Raw genomic sequence first — 25,511 nt, forward strand, 5'->3', positions numbered from 1 at the left:
TTCACCTTCCAAAGTTGAAGTCCCTCCCAGACGTCCCACCCGGTCAACGGGAGGCCGCTTTGGCAGAAATTGGCCATCTGCTAAAGAAAAGAGCCATCCAGCCCGTGAACATCGGATCAGGGTTCTACTCCAGATTCTTTTTAGTGCCAAAAGACGGGGAACTAAGACCAATCCTAGACCTCTCTCTCTTGAATCTGGCAGTCCCCAAAGAAAAATTCCGAATGGTCACTCTGCAATCTATTCTGCCCCTTCTGGGAGAAAATCACTGGATGTGCTCGATAGATCTCAAGGACGCGTACTACCACATCCTGATGGACAGGCGCTCCAGGAGGTTTCTCCGCTTCCGGCTGGGAGCCAGTCACTACCAGTTCCGGGTCCTTCCCTTTGGTCTCACCACAGCCCCCAGGGTGTTCACCAAAGTACTAGCAGTGGTAGCGGCCCACCTGAGGCTTCAGGGGGTGCAGGTCTTTCCCTACCTGGACGACTGGCTTCTTACCGCCCCAACAAGGCATCTACTTCTCTTAGCGTGAGACTCCTTTCTCCATCTTGCTCCCTTTCTGGGCATCACAATAAATACAAAAAAGTCCAACCTGGCGCCCACACAGCTCTTAGATTTTATAGGGGCCAGGCTAGACGCAAGGAGTTTACGAGCCTTCCTCACTGCGGACAGAGTTCTAAATCTGCAGCTCCAGGTGCGGGCCATTCTCCACTCAAGTTCTGTTCCAGCGGAGTTGGTCCTGAGGGCCCTAGGGTCCATGGCTTCGGCTATAGCACTTCTTCCTCTTGCCAGGCTCAATATGCGCATTCTACAGTGGACGCTCTTAGTACAGTGGTCATACCTTGCTCTCCCCATGCATCATCCCATAGCGATCAGCAAGGCTTGCAAGCGGTCCCTCTTGTGGTGGCTCCACTCCCCGGATCTCCACAAAGGCCGCCCATTTTGTGCCTCCCCTCTCGCCACGGTGACCACGGACGCCTCCCGCCTCGGGTGGGGGCACTTGGGCGGACAGTCCAAGGCACGTGGAGCGATTCAGAGACCTTACTGCATATCAATGTTCTAGAGATGAGAGCAGTGCTCTTAGCGTTGCTAGCACTTCAGGACTTTCTTCCCTTGGGAACAATTGCGATTCAATCGGACAACATGTCTGTTGTCTGGTACATCAACATGCAAGCGGGAACAAGGTCTTACCCTCTTTGTCGAGTGGGCATGAGAGTTTGGGAATGGGCAATCTCCACCAATCGCTTTCTAATAGCAACGCACATTCCGGTCGGTCCAACATCCTAGCGGACAAGCTCAGTCGCACCATTCTGACCCCTACGAGTGGTCTCTCAATTGTCAAGTAGCGGAACGCATAGTCGCACGGTGGGGAACCCCTTCATGCGATCTTTTGCTTCTCCCTCAAACACCAAGTGCGACAGTTTTTTCGCTCTCATACCTCCTCCCGGAGGTACCCCAAGAGACGCTCTGGTGCATGCTTGGCCACCCGGTCTTCTGTATGCCTATCCACCCTTGCCTCTGATGCTGCAAGTTCTTCAGAAAGCCTCTCGGGTGGGTTGCAGAATGATTCTCATTGCTCCATTCTGGCCTCGACAGATCTGGTTCCCCTTCCTAAGGTCTCACTCGGTGAATCCTCCTTGGATTCTAGATCCCATCCGGATCTGATATCCCATCCATCCTGCATTCCTCCTCCGAACCTGGACAACCTGAAGCTGACCGCTTGGCTGCTCCAGTTCCACTCTTGATAAGGACTCCGGTATTTCTTCACCTGTAAAGGCTATTTTGGTGGCGGCTCATAAACCATCCACTAGAAAGGTTTACGAAGCAAATGGAAGCGTTTCTCTGTGTGGGCGGAGCGGCAAGGCCTGAATCCTTCACGGTTCCTCTCCCTTTAGTGCTTGACTTTCTAACCACTCTCTTTAACGATGGTGCCAGCAGTTCCACAGTCAAAGTTCAACTGGCGGCAATTTCTCACTATCACATTGGCCATGACTCTAATCCTCTTATGTCAGCCAAATTGTGTAAAATATTTCTTAAAGGTACTTTTCTTCTATAAAACAAGCAGTTCCTCCTTGGGACCTTTCTTTGGTCCTACAGGCCTTGACCGCTCCTCCTTTCGAGCCAGCGGCTACGGTGGATCTCAAATTCTTGTCCTACAAGACAGCCTTTTGGTAGCCATTACTTCAGCCAAGAGAGTTTCTGAACTTCAAGCTTTATCAGCTAAACCTCCTTACTTGGTATTTCATCCGGACCGTGTCTCCCTCAGGACCAACCCGTCCTTTCTTCCTAAAATCGCTTCTGAAGCAAACATCAATCAATCCATTAACCTCCCTGTTTTCTTCCCTAAATATGAAAACAAAGGTGAATATAAGCTACATTCACTAGATGTTCACAGGCAACTTAGATTTTATCTGAACAGGACAGCTGGTCATAGGCAATCCGACCAGCTGTTTATTTCCTTTGCAAAATTCAATTTGGGCAAGCCAATCTCTAAAGTTTCTCTGTCCCGCTGGATTTCACAGTGCATTTTATTGGCTTATCAAGCTTCAGGAAGGCCTGCACCGGAGGGTGTTCATGCCCATTCAACCCGGTCAGTATCTACCTCGGCAGCCTTCAAGGCTAGGATTCCTCTAGATGATATTTGTGCAGCAGCCACGTGGGCTTCATCTCATACGTTTATTTCCCACTATAAGTTGGATCTTGCATCTAGGGGTAGAGCATCCTTTGGCTCCGGTGCTCGGAATATCCTTCCATGATGGCGCCCAAGATTCAGGTAGCTGGGGACTCTGTGCCACAGGTGGCAGACAATGAATATCCTACTTCAGATTTAGAAGTTATGTACTCACCATAACGTTCCATCTGAGTAGGTGTATTCATTTGTCTGCAACCATCCCGCCCTCCTATCCCCCTGGCCTTTCAGTTTCCTGCATATTCTTTGTTACCCTTTTTAGGGTATTGTTGCTTTGGCAAACTCGATCTGAGGTCATGAGGGTAGAGCAGGGCATTATGGGTGAGGGGAGGAGCTGAGAGCTTGGATCCATAGCTGGAAAACCATGCCGGTTCGGATCCGATATCGGATCCATAACCCACAGGTTGCAGACAAATGAATACACCTACTCAGATGGAACGTTATGGTGAGTACATAACTTCTAATTACCCTCATTTCCTGCCTGCAACAGGAGTTTCGATGGTGGGAACAGGCCTGTCACCACAAGGGACAGCCATTCACTTTACCCACAGCCAGGCAGACACTAACAACGGATGCATCAGATTATGCCTGGGGGGCCCACATGGCAGGAAAATGTATTCAGGGCACATGGCCAGCAAGCCAGACGCATCTTCATATCAATCAAAAAGATGCTAGCTGTTCAGAATGCCCTGACAGCTTTCAAGGATCTACTTCATCCAGGACAACTACTGATAAAGACGGACAATACTACAGTCGTGTGGTACATAAACAAGTAGGGAGGCACACATTCCTACCCCCCTCTGCAGACAAGCCATGACTTTGTGGGACACAGCATTGGCTTATCAAGTTCACCTGCAAGCTCAATTCCTGCCAGGAAAAATAAATACTCTGGCAGATGAACTAAGCAGAAACCTCATGGAACCCCACGAGTGGAAACTGGATCCGCAAGTCTTCAGCATGATAACAAGGAAATGCGGATGCCCAGACATCTGTTTGCCTCCCCTCACAACTGCCAGCTACAGAGATTCTGCACAAGGACTTATCACAAGCTAGCATGGAAAGTGGATGCCTTATCCTTCAACTGGAAAAACCTAACAGTATATGCCTTCCCTCCACTGCCTCTCCTCCCCAAGGTACTCCTAAAGGTCAGACAAGAGAAGCCAAAAATTATACTGATTGCCCCAGACTGGCCACGCCAGCACTGGTATCCAATCCTAAAGAACTTGTCTCAAGGTCCAGCCTGGACATTGCCTCAAATTTCTCACTTACTGACCTAACAAAACAATCAGATCCTGCACAGCCATCTCAGGACCTTAAATCTGGCAGCATGGTGGATAATGTAGCCATTCAGAACACTCCTCTCTCCAAAGCTGTAATGGATGTTATTTTGGAGGCCAGGAGGCCCAGTGCCAGAAAATCTTATGCAGAAAAATGGAAGAGATTCTGTGCTTGGAACCAGGCACAAGGAATTGACATGTTTGTACCAAATATTCCTCAGATTTTACAATACTTAACTGAGATGCTGGACAAAGGCCTATCGTTTTCATCAGTTAAGATCCATGCCTCTGCCATTTCAGCCCATTACAATACGGAACCACCTATCTTTTCTCATCCTTTAATAAGGCAGTACCTCATAGGGGCCAAAAACATAAGACCTCCAAGGAGAGCACCAATACCTGCATGGGACCTCAATTATGTCTTGGAAAAACTCACATTGCCTCCTTTTGAGCCAGCCTCAACAGCTGATATAAAATTCTTATCCTGGAAAACAGCTCTGCTCCTAGCAATAACCTCTGCAAGACGAGTCATGGAGTTACAGGCACTCATGGCTGTGGAACCTTTTATCATTTTCCATCCAGTCAGGGTTTCTCTAAGGACGAACCCGACATTTATGCTTAAGGTGGTGTCCAGTGTGGCCCTTAACCAAACCATTCACTTGCCTACCTTTTATCCTAAAGGTGAGAGACTTCTGCATTCTTTGGACATACACAGACAGCTACGCTTCTACTTGGACAGAACTAAAGCTTTCAGAAAGACTGAACAACTTTTAGTGGCATATGCTGCAGGTTCACAAGGAAAGGCTATCGCAAAACAGACTATTTTAAAATGGATAGGCCATTGCATTCATTTCTGCTACTCACAGCATGGCAAGTCAGTGCCTAAGGGCATTAGGCCACATTCAACCAGAGCAGCAGCCACTTCAGCAGCCTTCCTCAGAGGAGTACCAACCAAAGTCATCTTAGAGGCTGCAACTTGGAGTTCAGTGCACACCTTTACAAAGCACTACCACTTACCTCTCTACTCTAAATCCAGAGCAAGCTTTGCCACTGTAGTTATGCAGGGCCTCATAGCCTCTCCTAATCCTATTTAGCCCAGCCACCCATCCTCAGCTTTGGGATTCATCCCAAGAGTAATGACTGCAACAGTGAAGCACGATAAACATAGTACAGTTGTGTATCTACCATAAATGTAGATGTTCGAGTGTATTCACTGTTGCAGTCCAGGTTACCCTCCCACCATCCCCCTTTCTTTTGCTGGGTCTTATCTGTACTTCTCTATTCTATACAACCTATGTGGTGTATTTGCTTGTAGATGAAGGAAATGTTTACTTAGTGCATGAATGTTTATTGGCATAATTCTTTGTAGCCTACCCTTTTGGGGGCACCTGACATCTGGGGCAAGAAAAACTAAAGGAAATGGCGTCAGCTGCATCTTTTATACCCGTGGCGCACTGACGTCTGGGAAGAGGCGACAGCAACCAATGCCGGACCAAGACTTTGGAATTCAGGCCGACTGCGGGTAGCCTGCCAGCAGGATAACCCAAGAGTAATGACTGCAACAGTGAATACACTTGAACATCTACATTTATGGTAGGTACACAACTGTACTTTCTTTGTCTCTTTGTCTTTCCCTGTCTTTTTCCAATAGGTTAATGATCACTCAGGACTCTTGGGTCCTGTCCATCATTCATCAGGGACACTTCATGGTGTGGAGATCTCTTCCCCCTTTCAAGGCATTCCTCAACTTTCTCAGGAACAGCTGCCCTTTTTTCTGGAGGTATTTCAAGGCCTTTTGTCTCAAGGCACCATCCAAGCGGAGAACTTCCAAAATGGCTGCACATTGAGTAACAGCTTGCTTGTAGCTCTCCCAGTTGGAAAACAAAAAATTAGCAGAGAAAGCCAGTGGAACTAGATATCTGGCTAAATGTCAGTAACTGGCTAGTAAGTGCACTGCCTGGATGCCAGGAAAAAAAATAGAGTTACTGAAGGAAAACAAGCTACAAAAGGTGATGAAAAAACACTGACTGGGAAAAGTACTGCAGCTGTTCAGCAATCAGCAGTGCAAGCTCCAGACATGACATCCAGTACCCTAGAGAAAAGTATAAGGGAACCACACACAGACCCGACTAAAATAAATGAAACACTGATGGAGTATATCAACTAAAACAATAAAAGGCTAGAAAAAATGGAAGAAGCTTTAAAAATTTGTTCGGATAAGATGATAAAGTTGCAAAACTCAGCGGATGAAATGAAGAAAAGTCTGGCTGAATATGAGACTGCACGAGAAGAGATGTTTCAAACAATAATAGAATTAGAGGACAGAGCACATAGTAAAAACATGAGCTTTTCTGTTGCACCAGTGAAGCTGGAAGGAACAGACTGTATTAATTTTATGAAAGCATAAATAAGCAACTGAACTGGTATTCCACAAAAGGAAGTATTAACTGAAAGGGCACATTGTGTGTATGCTCCAAATCTGTCTATGCAAAAACAACCTAGACCATTAATAATAAAGATGCAATCTCACCAGCAGAAGAAGTTGATTCTAACAAAAATATGACAGAGGGGCAAAGTACTAAAAGTGGGAGACAGCACAGTGTTTGTGGAGAATGACTACTCATTGTACACCAGGCAGAAGAGTAAATATTTTCCATTATTCTGAGAATGTTAAAAAGCAGGCACAAGATTCAAACTGCTATACCTAGCTATCTTCAAAATATTTTCCCTGGAGGGACAAAATCATTTTTTGATGAAGTACATGCTAAGGAAGTCATACAAAAGTTTGTCTAACAAAAAGTGAGATGTGAAGCAGGAGCTTCTTTTTGTTCTTCTGGTAATAAAGTCCACAGAGAGACTGTGCCAGTGAAAGCTTTTCCAGTGTTTCAATGAAAAATGCTTGAGAGAAGGAAACAACACAAGAGTCGCCTAGAAGAATTGAGAGTACTTTGGAAATGAAGCATAGGCAGGATTTGGGAGATGGAGATGAACAGGAATAGAACAAGAAAATCTGGAAATATTGGACTTTTCTTGGACTTTGTTAAACTTGTAGGGGACTATAAAGCATATGCCCTACTTCATGTCATTAATGTTCAGAAAAAAACTCAGGATAGAGGAAGAGCAGAGAAAGTTAACTGTAAGTAAAACATTTTTTTAAATAGTACTAATTTAATGCTGCATGATTTTCTTTGCATGTTATAAAGTAAAGTTTTCTCAGTTATTTTAAGTATAATGGGGGTACTGGTGTAAATATGTGCTCCTATTCATTCTTTTTTTCCCCTTTCTCCATTCTCCTTTCTCCTTATACAGTTTTAAGAATTGTAGGCACTGCGATGTAAAAAAAAAAAGATGACAAAAGAAAAATTAGCGTGCTATTTTTCTCATTCTTGCATAGTAGAATAACTGTGTTAAGGCCGTTATCTTAATATAGTAAGTTTTAAAAGAAAGCAAGTAAATGAAAAATAATATTGAATATTATTAGGCTTTTTTCTAGTAAACAAATGTATTTTTGGCGGTTTTCTATGGTTCTCATGTCTGTAGCAGACAATCTGATAAAGAGAAATGGCTTGGAGAAAATGTTTTCTGAAAGCATTCAAGTGTTTTTCCAGCTGAGAGAGCTATAAAGATAAGGCAAAGTCAGACAGCACTTAATAGAAACACAGGCTGTACCATGCGCCTTATCATGATTAACCTTTCTTTTAGGGTTTCTCAAGTCTGTGTGTGTGGCTGTCAGTTTGGAACATTTGTTCCTAGTAGGATGGTGAAACTTCAATATTTGAAGATGTACATAGTTTTGTGTGTTGTTATTAAGTTTATAGGTTTTAGGGGGTGTTGGGGTGAGTTTATATTTTTGTTTAAGGGTTTTCAATAAAACAAAAAGTAAGATGTGACAATAGGCTCAAGTGGAGATGACAAGAAACAACTGTATAAAAGATTAACCTTCCAAACAGTACATGCATGTAACACAAAAGCTGGAACTAGACATTTAACAAAAAAAGTTGTTATACATAAAAGGTAGAAATAATAACTTTTCAAGAATGTAATATTTTCTGTAATGTTTTTAAATGTCAATGGTCTCACAGATCAATACAAAAAAATAGAGAGTAGTGAACTATATTAAAATGTAGAGTGCAAATAGCTATGCTGCAGGAGACACACTTGAAAAGAACTGAACATGTGAATTTGATAAAGAAAGGTTTTCAGGATGGTTAGCCAGTGGAATAATTGGGGTAAAGGAAGAGAGGGGTACTTATATTAATTGTAAGAGAAGCTCCAATAGTGGTAGAAGAAGATAAAAATGACAATAATGGTAGAGTTGGTAGTACCAAGGATCTACTGACAAGGGAGGAGGATTACACTGGCATGTATTTATATTCCACTGAAAACTGCTATAATGGAGCTTAAGAAATTTCTGAGAGAAATAATCAGCTTTCAGCAAGGAATATTATTTATAGGTGGGGACTGGAATTTGATTTGCAACAGTGAAGATGTGTCTGAGGGGCCCAGAAGGGAAAATATAACAAAGGAGGGTAGATTTTTGAAGAAATATATGAAAGTATTTGGCATGAAAGATGTGAATTCAGTACTAGGAGTTCAGAGTGAATTTATACATCATTCGCCAAGATGCAAAAACTGGGCTAGGCAGAATTTACTTTTCACAGGAACATGTGCATTTAATTGACGCTATTGATTTGCGGGTTCCTCTCATGTTGTTGAACTTTTAAAAGTTTGAACGTCATATGGTCGACACCATATGATCGAACTTTTAAAAGTTCAAATGTTTCAACGGAGATCCCCATACAGTAGCAATGGAAGTTTTCCATTGTCTGCACTGTAGTGCGATCTCGGAGTTGGTATATTTAAAGAGCGGGGTGTGCTGGGGGGCTTGCCCCCCTGCTTAAGCTTTCAGGTAGGTTTTTTTTCTGTTTTTTTTTTTTTGTTTTTTTTTTGTTTTTTGTTGTGTTTGTTTTTTTTAACTTTTAAGAGTTCGATCATAAGGTCTCGACCATATGGTGTTCGAACTTTTAAAAGTTCTATTATCTGATACAGACCCTTGATATGCACCCAGTAGCTATTTCAGATCATGTGACAGTAGTAACTAAATTAAAAACACAGGATAATGAAATAAAATGAGACACTGGTGCTTTCCTATCTATCTGTTGAAAAGAGAGGAATTTAAGGAATGGGTAGTGGAAGTTATTCAGGAGCTATTAGAGAAGATAGAAATTTCTTCTAAAAATATAGCTGGGAGTGGGATAAAATTTAAGTGGAATTTAAAAATAGGGTGGAAATAAAAGAAAGGGAGATATGATTAAGAAGTAACAAGAATTGTTTAGAGGGACTCACAAATGTTAAAATATTGCATAATAGGGGGAATCCCACAGAACAAGAAGAGGAGAAACTGCAGTATGCTAAACAGAAAATAAAGGATTACATCGATAAGATGCATGAGTTTAGAAAGATTGCTGTTAAGCAACTTTTTTTTATAATAACTCTAGAGCACAAAAATGTTTAGTACAATGACTCAGGCAACAAAAAGTAGAAAGGGCTGTTACCAAGCTTAGGGAGCCTATAACAAGGAAGATAACGAGGGATACTGTAGAAGCATTAGAAATATTTCGGAAATTCTATGAAAGTCTGTATAAAGCAGAGAAATGTGGAAATCAAGAAAAGGTACAAATGGAAATGTTTGTGCAAGAATTAAATATGCCAATGTTAGAAGTAGAGGACACCCAATTACTAATAGTTAGACTAGGAGGAGATGAGATAAAAATGGTGACATATAACCAATCTACAGGAAAGTCTTCAAAAATAGATGGCATTCCTATGGAAGTTTGAAAGCTAGGAGGGAAAAAATGATAATGATCTGGAAGGTTTTGTTTAACATTATGTTTTGAGGAGAAGTACCAAGATCCCGAAAGAAAGCAGTGGTAGCTGTAATACCTAAAGAGGGTAAAGATCCATCAGATCCAGCTTCATACAGGCTTATTTCAATACTAAACCATGATTATAAAGTGTTTATGTCTATTATGGCTAAAAGAATGGCAAAAGTGATGCCAAAATTGATAGATATGCATCAGTGTGGTTTTCTGAAGGGGGGATATTTGACAACATTACCAAAACACTGATGATCCTCAGGGAAGCAAACTGTAAGAAAATAACACTGATGTTGGTGGGTCTTGATGCAGAGAAAGTATTTGACAGAGTAAGCTGGGAATATATGAGCAGGGCAATGGAAGCATTTTCATTCCCTGATAAAATTATAAAGTTGATTAGGAGGATATATGAGAGATCAGAGGCGAAAATTAAAGTGGGTGGGTTCCTTTCTGATAAATTCTGCTTGAGCAGAGGAACCAGACAGGGGTGTCCTCTTTCCCCTTTGTTATTTGCATTATATTTAGAATACTGGCACAAAAAATAAGGGACTCAGAAATTCAAGGATATAATTGGTATGGTAGTCAAGAAAAACTGACTATGTTTGTAGATGATGTTATTTTATATGTGACAAAACCAGAAAGGAACATTACAGTGTTGTAGAACATTTTGAGTCATTTTCAAATATTTTAGGGATACAAAATTAATGAAGATAAAACAAAATCAATAGCGGTAAGTTATGTACCCTCACACAAACTGGTTCAGCAGTATCGATATTTGTGGGGACATGATAAAATGTAGGAGTGTGGATTAAAATTATTCTGGTGTGGCAGCAAAGGACATGTGGGAAGAGACTAAACAAAAGATAATACAAAAACTGAGAAAATGAAAGTTTTGTTATATGGATATCGATAGTAAGATACAAGTAGTTAAAATATTTTGACCCTTTAGTTTTATACACAGGTCAGGCATACTTTTATCAACCAGAGGGGATGTTGTGGATAGCAATTAATAAAGAGCTGAAGTATTTTATCTGAGAGGGGAAGATGGCAAGAGCCAAGTGGGATAAACTGGTTATTCCAGTAGAACAAGGTGGTTTTGGATTACTTGATTTGAAGGGCTATTTCAGAACAACACAGTTAAGGCTCCTGTACATAGCACAAGCAGAAAATTATAATTCAAAGTGGAAAGAGATGATGAGATGGGAGCTCAAAAAACAAGGAGAGACTAGGATTTTGGATGCAGACCTTTAAGGAGAATAACAATAATCATGAAGAATATTATATTCATAAAGTAGCAGAAAGTATTCTATGAACTAAGCCAACATGGGAATGGAGAAAGGAGATTCTGTCAATAGGGATGACTGCAATTAGGGTACAGGCAATAGGCAAGAGAGGGCTGAATTTATTGGAAAAAAATGGTAAAGGAACCAAAGTGTTGGGAGCAAATAACTAGAGAGTGAAAGGTAGTGGATTGGAAAGAAACCAAGAACGTAATTGGACTGCAGGTTAGAGATGGCCTTCCCTATCAAGAATTGATATCAGAGTATAGGCAAAATAAATAAATAGTGGGGTTCTAAACAAAAGACCAGCCCTGGTCGAATTTTTAGTACACTCTAGAACAGAAGCTGCCATTAAGAAAAGAGTAATTAGTAGACCATATAAAATATTGCATGATAACTATAAGAATCAAGCAGGGGAAGTTAGAAAGGATTGGGACGAGAGATTGAACAAGCAATTCACAAAGAAACAATGGGGGGATATATGTTCTCCCAAATGTGCATCAAAGTCTAGAAGATCTTTGGTTGGAAGTGTTTACGTAGGTATTTTTATACCCCAAGTAGACGACAAATAATTTTTTGTCAGGTAGACATAAACGCTTGGAGGTGTGGTGGAGAAAAAAGGTAACTGGGAACCTATTTTCTGGGAGTGTGATGGGTTGAGTGACTTTTTAGATTCTATGTAGACTGCTCTATCAAAGATACTTGGTGAGCAAATTGGTGAAACTAAGGAGATGACTGTTTGAGCTATGATACAGAATTGGAATTGCCTTGACATAGTAAGGTCTTGCTGAGTCTAATTATGGTTGCTGTCAAAAAAAGCAATTACAAGAAAATGGAAATCAAAGTCTAAACCAACTGTACTACAAGTAGAGAATATAGCAACAGAGATAAAACAACTGGAATTGGGATCTTTATAAATGGGTAGGAGCAAACTGCATAAGAAAAATGAGAATTGTGGGAACAATACATGCAGAGGAGGAACAATATTTAAAAGAAGGAAGAATTTGAATCAGCTTTGTTTTGTCTGACTGACTGACTGGCTATATTATAAGTGATGCATAATGTCTGTAACTGAAATTATGTTGGTTTTATTTATTTTCATTTATATAAATGTAAGGTTGCCTATGTCATACGTGATAATTTAATAAAGATGTTTCTTGTTTAGTTAAAAAAGGCACCATCCAAGCAGTTTCTGTTCCGCAAAGGGGGAAAGGGGTTTATTCCATAATATTTTTTTGTTCCCAGGAAAGAAGGCAGTTGGAGGCCCTTTCTGTACCTTTCTCAGCTCAACACCTTGCTGAAGAGCCTTCTTTTCGAATGCTGTCCCTTCAGACTCTGTTTTCTCTTCTTCTTCCTCAGGCTTTCCTGGTCTCTCTGAATCTCAAAGATGCTTATCTCCACATCCCTATTCATCCCCTTTTCAGGAAATATTTCTGTTACTCGGTCTTTTACTTGCATTTTCAGTTCTCTGCTTTGCCCTTTGGCCTTTCTACTGCCCCACGGGTCTACAAATTCCTCAATCCTGTGATTGCCATTTGCAGGCTAAGGGGAATTCAAATCTTAGCTTATTTGGACGATCTGCTCATTCAGGCTTCCTGTCCAGAGACCTTGATTCAGCAGAACAACTAGGCTATTTGCCTCTTGAAAAGCCTAAGGTTTATGATAAATTTCCAGAAATCCTTCCTGACTACTTCTTATGATCATGTTTTTCTCAGGCACAAGCTCCAGATCATTTCTATGCTGGCTTCCCTGCCACCACCCAAGGCTCTAATTGCATTTTTTTTCAGTCCCTTCTTCCTCAGGTTGCTGTTGCAGCCAGGGAGCTCCTATGGTGTCTGGGTTACATAACTTCCACCATTCCTGTGCTTCCTCTATCCAGACTCCTTACAAGGAAGCTACTGTGGTTCCTAAAGTCAGGCTGGCTTCAAAACTGTCACCCTTTAGACTTTGTAGTTCTGCTTCTTGCATGTTTGAAAACAGCACTTCATTGGTGGATTCATCAGCTATCGCTCAGCCCAGGACTTACTTTTCACCCCCCAGTCCCTTCTCAGGAACTTTTCTCGGATGCCTCAGACATGGGGTAGGGAGCTTCTTTTGGCCGTCTGAAGGTTCAGGGTCTTTGGCCCATTTTTCATAGGGAGGAATATATCAAAATCAAGGAGATGAGAGAGTTCCTTCTTGTCTTAAGGTCTTCCATACTCTTTTTATTCCAGGGCGCCTCAAAATCTTTACAGATGGTACTACAGTGATGTGATACATCAACAAGCGAGGGAGGACATGGTCTTACCTTTTGTGCAGACTAGCTCATCAGGTTTGAGATCTGGCTGTCCAGTATAAAGTGACTCTTAGGCTGTTTATATTCCTTCAAAACTAAACATTATGGCAGACTGTCTGAGCAGGTTAGTGGCACAGACTCATGAGTGGATGCTTCATAGAGATGTGTTTTTGGACATGGTCCACCAGTTGGGATACTCCTCAGGTAGATCATTTTGCCTCCCCTCTAAACAGACAACTTCCTCTCTTTTGGACCAGAGTTCCAAGTCCTCTGGCATGGAAGGTGGACGTCTTGTATTTTTCTTGGAAGGAGATGTTTCTCTATGCCTTCCCTCCCCTTCCTCTCATACTGAGGGTCCTACTCAAGATGGAACATGACTCCCCAAAATCTTGCTGGTAACTCCCTTTTGGCACAGAAAGCATCAGTTCCCCCCTTCTTCTGCATCTAGCCAAGGGCAATCACAACAAGTTACTTCAGAGGGTGGACCTACTCACACAAGACAAGTGGTCTCTCATTTATCCTCACTTGTCCACTCTTCAGCTGATACTGTGGGTGATAGGGTTTTGATCTCTTTTGGGCACCTCTTTTCTGAGGACGTGCTTCAGGTCCTGCAGGAGGCCAGGAAACCCACTAGCAGGAAATCTTATGTATCTAAATGGAAGAGATTTTCTGTTTGGTGCCTTGCTTCTTACCAAGATCCATTTTCTGTGGAAGTTCCTCTGGTTCCATCTTATTTTGTGTGAATTGCTTCATACCTGGGTTGGCTTACTCTTTAGTTAAAGTTCATCTTTCAGCTATTTATGCTTGTCTGCCTTTTACTTCTCTTTTGGACCCTAGGTTTGAGGTCAAACAATTTCTTAAAGGCGTCCTTCATGTCAGGCCTCCCAGCAGAGGTGCCAGAAGCTGTTGAAGACTGGGGGGGGGGGGGCAGAGGGTGGCAGGGGCACTTAATGATGTAGAAAGGGCAGTTTTTTAAAAACCATTTACTATGACAACATAGGTTTATTTGGAGGACATTTTAAGCTTAGCCAATTTCTATTCTGGTGCTTGAATTAACATTTCCTGATTGGTCTTGCATTTATTTGGAGGACAATTTAAGCTTAGCCAGTTTCCATTTTGGTGCTTGAATTAACATTTCCTGATTGGTCTTACCTATCCCATGGCTGATAATTGTATATTAGCCCTAGTGAGAATAAATGTGATCACACTATAGATAATTTGAGGGGACCCATGTAACTGCCTCTATCCATTAGTGGCACAAGGGGCAATCCTGGAGTACATTTTCTGTTACCCATCCTTAGATCCAAGTTGCATTTGAATATGAACAGGGATGAGCTTTGTTTTACTTGAATGGATAGTCTGTTATATAAATATATATCCATCTCTCCACAACATTCAGTTTAGATACCTGGACTGAGTATTTCTGATTTCATTTGACTTGCTGATGTTCAGTAGGTCCATCTGTATTAGGTCAGAGGATGCCTTGTATGCCAGACACGTTACCTCTAGCACTCTGTAGGATACTGAGTATAGTGATAAATCTTTGAGGTGGTCCATGCAAGTATCCTTTTAGTAAGGTATCTCTGTGGGTATTCCAGTTGTTGCATGGGTCTGGACAGATGCATGTCAAAGTGGGCATTAGACAAAATGATTGAACAAATGAGGGCTTTGTAAAGGGGGACAATAACATCTCCAGATCTAGTCACAATCAAGTTGTTTATAAGCTGTGCAATATAGAAAGACTTTCTTATGACTCTGGGCACATGATGGTCAAAAGTTAGGTCACTGTAACACATGTTCCTAAATGCCAAACAACTGGGTCAGTTCTCAAGGGGCATTGTCAGTTTTGCAGTTCCCTGGAGTAGATGGCTTCCCAAAGGATACGATAATGTATTTCTTGGAGTTTAGTTTCAATTCATGATTCGGTGGTGGTGCTGCGGTAGCATTGTTGCCTCACAGTAAGACGTTGTCCCGTTCTTTTCTCAGCTAGAGCGTCTTCTGTGTGGAGACGTGCGTGAATGGGCATACCTTCGTTGAAGGTTGTGCGTCAGGGCCGGCAACTCGGCACGTAAAAATCTACTGCTAATCATTAGTGGACCGGAGTTCTGCTGTGGCGACCCCTAACCGGGAAAAGCCGAAAGACACAACAACAACAAGTTTCAATTCATGATTCTGGCACCAGTTATTATTTGGAACAAACCTTCTGCATGATGGTTAAGTCATTTGGGGATTCAATAACTGCTCCTAGCTTGCAGTCATCTCAGACTTAGTTGGACAAAGCCCTTTGGTATTTCCTTTAACTTCTGAGATGTATATGCCAAACAGAAAAATTCTCAGCAGCAAACCCTGGAGGGCACCATTGTGACTGGTCTCTTCCCCTATTTTGATCTCCTGCATCCTGTGAGCAAGCATACATGTGTACGTTCTTTGATTCACCTTCCTGATTGTATTAAATTAAATTCCTTGTATACTGTAATACAGCACCACTTGTTAGAATGTTTTAAATTTGTAGTTTGGAACAGTCTTCTAGTAAGCAATGAAACAAAATGTATGAACCAATAATGACAAAACTTACCTTTTCAGAAAATTTCAGCCATAAAAGGCCACTCAAACTTCTGTCATTACAATCCACCAATATCAGTAAATATGCAAAATCTCTGCAGAAGTAAGTCATCTAAATAATTCCACATTAAAGGGATCTGTAACTAATGAAGAGGTTCCTGCTAGCAAACAACTTTATATTTCATTTACAAATCTACAAGTAAAGTGCCCTTGAAGAATAAAGTGTCTATGCTACATTTAAAAATTGATAAAGTAGTAATTTTGCAATGATGAATGGATGGCAAACTGATAACAGGTTCATAGTTACTAGGTAACTCCTCCAAAGGAGGGCATTCATAGGACTACAGCATCCACTCCCATTAAAGTATAACATTGGCAATCCATTTGCATACTGTGGGAGTAGAACCCACAGCCTTCTGCATCAAAAGCAAGTAGACTACTTGTGCTAATAACAATGCAAACAGCTACATAAGTAGCATTAAACTTCTCTTCCCCTGAAGCTCTCAGGTCCTTGTAAAATCCACTTGACGATCAGCTAACTCTCTCAACTTCGCAGCACAAGAAATCTGGAAAAAGCCAAATTTATTTGGGGGAAAGGCCCAAAACCAGGTACAGATTTTAAATATTGCTTGTATAATCTTAGAAAGTTGCTAAAATAAAGTGTTTGTTATTACCATGTGTTTCCTGAAAGATAGGAAGAGTGAAACTTAAAGAGCTATCATCATTTAGTGAATTCAGTTCTCACTGATTTGCTAGAAAAACACAAATTTTAAGAGGAACAGACCAAAAGAATGAGCCAAATATTCTGTGAAAATCTGGACATTGGAGAGCTATGGACTCAACTTTCTGAATCACAAGTGGTAGTATGGGTAGAGAATTCAGGCTCTTGTTTTGTTTGAGCCTAAGTAACACTAACCACCAGGTATACCTATCTGGGGCATTTTACACACACACACACACACACACACACACACACACACACACACACACACACACAGGAGCAGCATAACTCCTGCAAATAAAAGAACAAAACTCTCCTTACCAGCATGACTCTGGCTCAGGCAGCACCAACTGAAAAGCAGCAGCATACCTCCTGTAACACAAAGCAATAAGAGAACAAGAGCAGCTAGTTTTAGTTAGTTTAACTTCTGCGTGTGAATCCACGTTAGCGTGGAAACTCCGCTTCATTAAGTTTTCCCGACAGGTCTTGCAGCTGTGAAAGTGGGGGGGGGCTCCCTCTCCCCCTGGCTCTGGTTCCGGCACCCATGCCTCCCAGGAAGCCTAGTCTTCCTTTTTGGGAACTTAATTTTGTTCTTGAAAAATTGACTCCTTCGAGCCTGCATGTGCAGCTTCAGCTTCCTTTCAGCATTGTACATGGAAGACTGTTATTTGACCCTTACTTCAGCTAGAAGGGTGTCTGAACTTCAGGCCCTTATAGTTTTTCGTAGGGACAGGGTGTCTCTTTGTACTAATCCTTCTTTTATGCCCAAGGTGGTTAATGAATTGTCTCTTAGTCAGTATATTAATTTGCCCACTTTTTTCACTTCTCCGCAGTCTGCCAGTGAGAAGCTTCTTCATACCTTGGATTTGCAAAGACAGCTCAAATATTACTTGGATAAGACTAAGGGTATTCATAAGTCTGAGCAACTTTCCGTTTCTTTTCATTCTAGATCTCTAAGTTTGGCTGTTTCTAAGCAAACCATTTCTTCATGGATGTCTAAGGCCATTTCTTTTTGTTACTCCTTTTATGGGAAATGTCTTTCTGCCTCTGTAAAGGCTCATTCTACCAGGGCTGTGGCTTCCCCTGGTGCTTTTTTCAAAGGATTAGATACCAGTTTGATCCTTCAAGGTTCTACTTGTTCTTCTGTCCTTACTTTCACTAAACATTACAAGCTGAATGTTGTTTCCAGAGCAAGAGCTGGCTTTGGCAGGGCTGTTGTGCATGGGTTTCTTGAGGGTTGTGCTGGACCTTCCTCCTCCCAAGTTTCCTGTTTAGCTCTTGTACTCTCCCTTTAGTTAAGATTACTGCCTCAGTGATATGGAAGGACACGGTACAGTTGTGAAGTCTTACCATAACAGCAGATGTCCTTCTCTTCACTGTTGCAGTATTCGCTCCCTCCCTCCTCCCCCTTTTTCCTTTTTTTCTTCATTTGTTCTTTCTGGATGCACAAATTCCTCCATCTCTCCTTGGACTGTTGTTTCTCCTGGGGCTTTTCAGTTCTGAGGTATTTATGTCCTTATGTCACCTTTATGCCCTACGCTGTGAATGGGGAACATACGTGTAACATACAACATCCTTAAAATCCTAAGGCTTTGGTATACTGGCCAGATGCAGGGAATCCCTTTAGTAAAGACTACTGCAGCAGTGAAGAGAAGGATATCTACTGTTAAAAAATTTTACACAACTGAACTTCCTTTGTCGATGCTTTTCTAGCTTCTTTAGAGAGGCTATTTGAAATGGAATAGGAACAGTATTAGGCCAAGGTACTTATACTGTTTGACCATGCTTTTTCAGTGGTTTGTCAGGGTTGTGATCAGTGGGGGTAACCATTTTAAGTTTTTTTTTTTTGTGAGCCGAAGAGTATTGTGGCATTTTTATTGACATTGAGTAAGTTTATTTTTGGTAGGCCAAGTAAGGATGGACATGAAGTCCTTTGAAGGGCAGATTAGACAGGTTAGTAGGATGGTCCAATTCTTTACAGAATGATGTTATTTGCATAAAGTGTTACTTCACCTGAAGAGATAGAAGTGGAAATATGCTAGATGAAGAGAGAGCATAAAATAGGCCCAAGAATGGACCTTTGAGGGACTCCAGCAGAGAAGGAACCACAGTCAGCTTGGACTGTAAAAGTTCTATTAATGAAGTGATTCCTAAATCAGAGTACAGTGTTTTCTCCAAAGCCTAGAGCACTTAATTTGTGAAAGAGAATGGCGTGACTTATACTTTCAAAGGTCCTACATAAATCAACAAAGACTGCCCCTGTTAACCACCACTTTTCTATAGCTGAGAAGATTCTGTTGGTAACAGTATAAATTGCTGTTAAGGTGTTGTGGCCACCCCTCAAGCTGTGTTGTGGGACTGTGATGAGGCTGTATTTGTTAAAGTAATGGTAAACTTGGTCATACATAGATTTTCAAAAATCTTAATGACTGCAAATAAATAAGAATAGACCACTAGTCATGTGGGCTTGAAGGAGAGGAAGACATTGCAATGTGTACAATGAAAAGACATTTGAATTGGACTGGTACATGTGATGAATGAGAGATCGAATCATGGCTAAGCAATTTGCAATGTTGTTTAGCGTGCATTTTTAGGAATGCTGTGGGTATGCTCTTAGGGTTTGAGATGTGTTTTGTGGTGAGTTTTTCAAGGATATCTTCTATCTATATAGATGTTGGTGAGATTTTCTGTGGTAGATGGAGGAAGTTCATCTGGAGTGAAGAGGGATGTGAAGGTGAGCTTGAGGGGGAAGAAGTTAACTGGAGACGTTATTAGTTTTTTAAAGTCATTGAGGGAGGATAAATTACTTAAGCTGCTGCTGTTAGATTTAGCAGTGGTAAAGTAGGATATGCTCTTTATAATCATCCAAAAGTGTTTAGGCTAAGCTGTACAGTTCAGGCTTGAAGTTTGAAGAATGAAAATGTGGATTTTTCTGCTTTACAAACAGCTTGCAGGAATGATGGTTGTTTTGGTGAGCATATGCCTACTGTGTTTGTTTCCAGTGGAACACATCTATGCTTGTTACTTGTCTAATGAGGCAGCTTTTGGTTGTAAGTAGATTATACAAACAAAACAGCTGGTGTTAACACACAGCAACCACATCTCTGACATACTTGTAAGTGTCAGTGAGTTGTTACTCTTGTAGCTTTGGTATAAAGTGAAGATGAGGGGGTGCCACAGCCTTCAAGTAATATACAATGCAGCATGCAGGCAGAATGCTAGTAGGTTTTGCCTGTGCACAAACATAGATACTAGCTGTAGCTCTAGCCATTGTGTTGTGCAAATGTTAACATAGATTCCTAATATGTGGTGAAAACACCACTGAATTTTGTTCGCTTGATCCATCACTCCTGACTCAACCCATTTAGGGGATCAAGTTCATTAATGCATTGAACAGGACAGAGAGTAAGTTGATACAAGTAGTGTGGGTCAAAAGGTATGGATGGAAGAAAATAAAAAACAGGTTTAAACAATGAATAAATAAACTTATTCAAATCAGTACTGCTTTGATCTTTGGTACTAGAATCTGAAACCTGAATATTTTTTTCAAAAATACTAGCAACTGTGTAACCAGATTCACGCCCCACTTTCTCCTAAATGATAGACAAGGATAAAAACAGATTGTTTTCTGAATCTTTTTTTTTTTTTTTCAGGAAAAGCAAAGTAACTGAACAGAACAAATCTGTCAAGAAATGACCAAATAAATTCTAGGAAAGTCTTAGAGAAGTTTGCTTTTATCTTCTAGCACTTTGCAGGAATACTTAATTACTGATATGATCTGTACGCCTGCAGTACTTCTACTGCCTTAAAAAATGAAGCACTCTGAAACTTTTAGTCAGTCATGATGTTGGCTGAAGCAATGTTAATTCTGCTCCTGATATTTTAATTTGTTTTTTTTTACAGACCTTTCCAAGGACTTATTCCTAAACCTGGTGAGAATTTCTATCTGCGACATTATTAAGAATTATTTTATGTAACTGCTATTTTGCTGTTCTTAAAACAGAAACGTTACAGTCACTTTTAACTTTCCATCTTTTTCTTCACTGAATAGCACCCAGACGAATAACATCGTTGGAAAAAGCATATGCAGCTTTGCATGGTAGGTTATTACATTTGTTCACCTCTTTTTTCCAACAAGAAGCTCAAGCTAAGGTGGAGTATAAGAGAGTAATTGACCCCAGCCTAACAGTTTTAACACCATAAGATAATTATCCACCCTTGTGAGCTATAAAATAACCATTGCCACTATGGAGCAAAGGCTTTAATAGCAACTCAGGCATCAAGGAAGGCCCACCTAATATCTTGTAATTCCATGTGAAAGGGGAAGGAAGTAGTCTTCTGGAAAGTTTGTCTTTACTGAGGTATAGAGGGTAGTCCCAGGTTGGGATACAGCACTTATTTGCTGACAAAGAGGCTGCTTGTGGGCAGGCCTGTTCGTTGAAAGGTAACTCACATCCATGTGGGAGCACTGTGTCTGTTTCTGTTGACAGGTACATGACAAAAATCCATTCCCTGCAATATAATGAAATCCATGTGCTCTACCACCATCTTTTGTCCTGGTACTCCCGGCTATGGTGCCAAAACTAGAACTCCCTTCTGAATGATGTAGTGTGAGGAAACAAGTAAATTAGGTGGTGGTTCCAAGTGGGTGGCTGCTTAGCTCATATGCTAGCATGAGAATAATAGACCCAAAATAGAAGTAAAAAAGTAATAATCATTCTTTTCTCCACTGTAACCATCAGCAACTTCATCTTATATTGAATGTGCCATTTTAGCCTGACAGTCTATATAATGAGTTGTAAGTAGGTAAAAAATACCACCTGTCACATTTTGCTCATGACAAATTTTGATTGTACTCAGAAGTATTGAGAGTTCAGAATGAGAATAATTGAAATGGAGATGTGAGGGGTATAGTGCATTTGTTTTATTTTATTTTATTGTGCTGTCTAATAATGATCATTCTCAGTTATTTGAGTTTTGAGTTTATAATTTTCTATCTTTTGTGGTTTCTGATGTTTGTTTTCCATCATTCACTATCCTAAAGTTTCACCCATATGTCAGCATTAATTAAATTTATGAAAAATGCAGTTGAAAGCAGGTCATACAACCTAAGGTCATATCCACCTTTCACTCCCAACTTTCTAACAAGCTATATCAAACTACACTATATAGACCATGCTTTCTCAGTACTAGTATCAGATATCTAAAGTTGATTGAACCTTACTAAAAATGTATTCAGCAGCTTTAACTACAACTATTTAAGAAGCTAAATATAAGTGCTTGCTTTTTTTTTTAAAGCAGTATAAATATTTTAACAACATGTTTTCAGTGTGACATACTGTTCAATCCACATACAATGGGTACTTTTCGTATGGCACTTATTGCTGGTACAACCAGTTTATAATTATATATTTATACACAGCTAATGTACTAGTCTCCTGTCAGGCTATCAGTCCTTACATTCAGTTATCAGTAACTCGCCTTTGTTAAGCATGTAAATCTAAATTTCGCCATCATCTATTTTATCTGTTCTTAATCCCATGTTAACATCACTCAGTAAACAAAAAGTTAAATACACAAATTAAGTATTTACGATGTAATCCGAAATCAGGAATCTGTTAAAGACCGTATTGTATTTTCACTATATTACAAATCTTTTATTTTTATTAAATGTATGTGTTTGGTACTTTTTTCTGTGTCATTGTCGTCTTGAAGCCCCACTTTCATTATGGCATCCCATGCACCCCAATTTTTAGTATGTTGCTCTGTTTCTGCTATCTCATAGTTCTCAGTTCCATAGTTTTAATCTCTGCAATCATCTTTTTCACTTCACTTATTGATGGTTGTCTATAGTTTTCCATTTTCTAGTTATAGCTTTCTTAGCCACTATCAATTATAAAGGTGGCAATGCTTCTATGTCTTTTGTACACATTACTTTACACCAACCCAACAAAAACATCTTCATACTAAGGTTAACTTCTCTTCCAAGTAAAAAATTAGCATATTCAAGTAATTTTATACTGAAGTAACTCCATATATTCCCATGTCTAGCCTTTTGTACCATGTAAGATCCAACCCTATTTGATCTCCTATTCATTCCTTCAGATAGAAGCCTGTCTGCATTCTAAATCATCCCTAAAGGGTTACGTGTTTTAAAAATGCAGACCTATGGCTTTCATTTCCCAGACTTACTTTGCAAATGGCAAGAACGTAATCTTGAACTAATCTTTAGTTATATTCATTTGCTTATTGACTACTTTAGACCTGTTGAAGCAAAATTGGTTACTGAAATTGACAATCTTTTGCATGAAGTTAAATCTAAGTTCAAGTTGGAAATGTATTCTTTGAAGCTGGATGATATATACACTAATATATCATTATATGAGAGCAAGATAAAACAATTAAAATCAAAGAAGCTGGGGTGAGATTATAATGATTTTATAAATGGTCACTTTTTTGTGTGGCCATGGACTTCTACTGAAGTTGCCCTTAGCAAAGCTAGTGACACTATTGGCTGTGCAGCTGTTGATGATATGAATATGCAACAGGGAAGTTGTCCTGTTGCTAAGGAAATGTCAGCTGTTTGTCCCAGTGGTTTACATTTGGAGAAAGGTGGATTTACAACAGTAAACACTGGGGAATGTTCTTCTGCCTTATCTTCTCTGTCTCCGAGAAAGGAGATTGCTCTAGAAATAACAGCCTGTTGGGAGGAAGGATATACTACAGTTGAGACAGTCTATGAGCAGGGATAGGAAAAAATGGAAACCATCAACAGACTATGAAACTACATTTCTGAAAACAGTTGTAAAGACTTCCTAGTTGTGAATTTGCCATCTGTATGTTTAACTCCAACACAAGTGGAACTGTTACATAAGGGTCTTTCATTTATACCATTAGTTCATCTAAGGTATGTGATGTGATTTTACAACTGAGATTATTTGCATGGACTACAATGCTTAAGACTCTGTTCCCTAGGAATACAAGGGCTAATAAGATTATTTTAAAGAAGCCTAGTAATTTTTGTCCCACCCTTACACTGTCTATTGAGTCTTTTTTAAAAATGTGTGAGAATGACTTAGAATTTTAAACCAACAAAGGTGACTAAATTCTATAATAAGACTAGAGAGGAATTAGATGCTTTGAATGAATTGAGAGACAATGAATTAATACAGATGCATCCTGCTAAGAGTGGGGCAACTGAGGTATTAGAGAGATTGGTTTATTTGGATAAAATGCAGGCTATGTTATCTGATGATGTATATCTGTGTATGAATGAATCTGCTATTAGCAGAATGATAAGACATGTGCATGATGACTTATATGATATTCTTATGAATAGACTGATTAGCTATGGTTGTATTTGCCTTTTCTTGTTGAAAAACCTCTTATACCCACTATTCATGATCTGCCAAAGATCCATAAGGATGGAAGTGACCCCCCCCCCTTTTACGTCCGATTATATCAGGCTCAGGATGGTTAACTGAACCACTATTTTTGTTGAGAATATGTTAAGACCAGTTGTGGACAGCATCCCCTCCATCCTAAGGGATACTCAGCACTTTTTAGAAACTTTGTATGAGTGTGTTATACATTTCAGTGCTTCCAGATGTTACTTAGTTATCCTCGATGTGTGCACTCTTTTCACAGTGATTCCAAACTTAGAAGGTGTAGAATATGTCAGCCCCTTCCTTCATAAGCATAGTGGCTATTCAAATGATATGGTCTTCTTAATTTGCTTTTTATTGGATTTGGTGCTGAAAAATAATGTGTTCATATTTGATGATAACATCTATTTACAGAAGATTAGATGGCTATGGGCACAGCTTGTGCTAACAGCTATACCAAACTTGTGATGACACAATGGGAACATGAATATGTTCTAGGACCTCATAATTTTTCAGCTCGTTTGAGATATTGTAGGCATTTTGTCGATGATATATTTCTGTTGTGGGAAGGATCTGTTGAATTACTAGATAAATGTATAGACTATCTTGAGAGTACTACCTCTTTTCTTAAGTTTAGTAAAAAGGTGGCTTTTGATGCTATTGATTTTTTGGATGTACACTTGAAAAAAACTGAGATCAGATATTTTGAGATAAGTTTATATAGAAAAGACTGCTGGCGTAATAATCCTTTACATGGAGCTAGTATGCACCCTTGGTATGTGTACCGTAGTGTGGTCAAGACTCGAGCTTTGAGGCTGTCTAGATTACATACAGATGATAATGAGTTTGAACATGCTTTAACACAGGTTTTATGAATATAGGATACTCTAAACGTGAATTGGCTGATGTTCTTCATGTTTCACTGTTGCAGTCATCACTCTTGGGTTATCCTGCCAGGGGTAACCCTCAGTCGGCCCAAATACCAGAGGCTTAGTATTTCTGAGTCGGTTGCTGTCACTCCAGGACTGACGTCAGGTCGTCAGTGGTATAAAAACAGGCAGCTGATGCCATTACCTCAGTCTTTCTTGCCGAGGAGCCTGAAGCAGAAGCAGTTCACACAAGTGCCGGTCGGTCGCTACCTGAGTTTTCGTTTCCAAAATTGAAGTTGAAGTCTTCTAAAGCTAAGTACCCCATGGGGGATCCTTTTTTCTTGCTCTAACCAGTGTCAGAAAAAGTTAACAATTGTCTCGCCTGTGGAAACCATATACCACACCGAGATTTTCATTCTTGCTGCATTACCTGTTTAGGCCCAGACCATGACGTCCCTTGCTGCCGGTTTTGTGCTTTGTTCAATGCCCGAACTATTCATTGTCTGGCCCTTATTGTAGCTAAGTACTTTCGCTCTCAATCTCCATATTCAGAAATGGCTTTGGTAAGCCATCCAACTA

The 25,511-nt window shown here is 40.3% G+C and overlaps 1 protein-coding gene across 1 annotated transcript in view; it reads left to right on the forward strand.

The window, feature by feature from the left end:
• The window catches only part of GTF2IRD1 (GTF2I repeat domain containing 1), a gene marked incomplete in the record, with an annotated part of 795,304 nt that overhangs the window by 647,950 nt on the left and 121,843 nt on the right, over window positions 1-25,511 (forward strand). Inside the window, 2 exon segments of the mRNA XM_044054146.1 lie at window positions 20,582-20,610; window positions 20,730-20,777. Coding sequence (XP_043910081.1) covers window positions 20,582-20,610; window positions 20,730-20,777 — 77 coding nt within the window.

The sequence above is a fragment of the Protopterus annectens genome, chromosome 13.part0, assembly GCF_019279795.1.
Source record: "Protopterus annectens isolate FY-2018-M chromosome 13.part0, PAN1.0, whole genome shotgun sequence".
Classification (NCBI taxonomy): Eukaryota; Metazoa; Chordata; order Ceratodontiformes; family Protopteridae; genus Protopterus; species Protopterus annectens.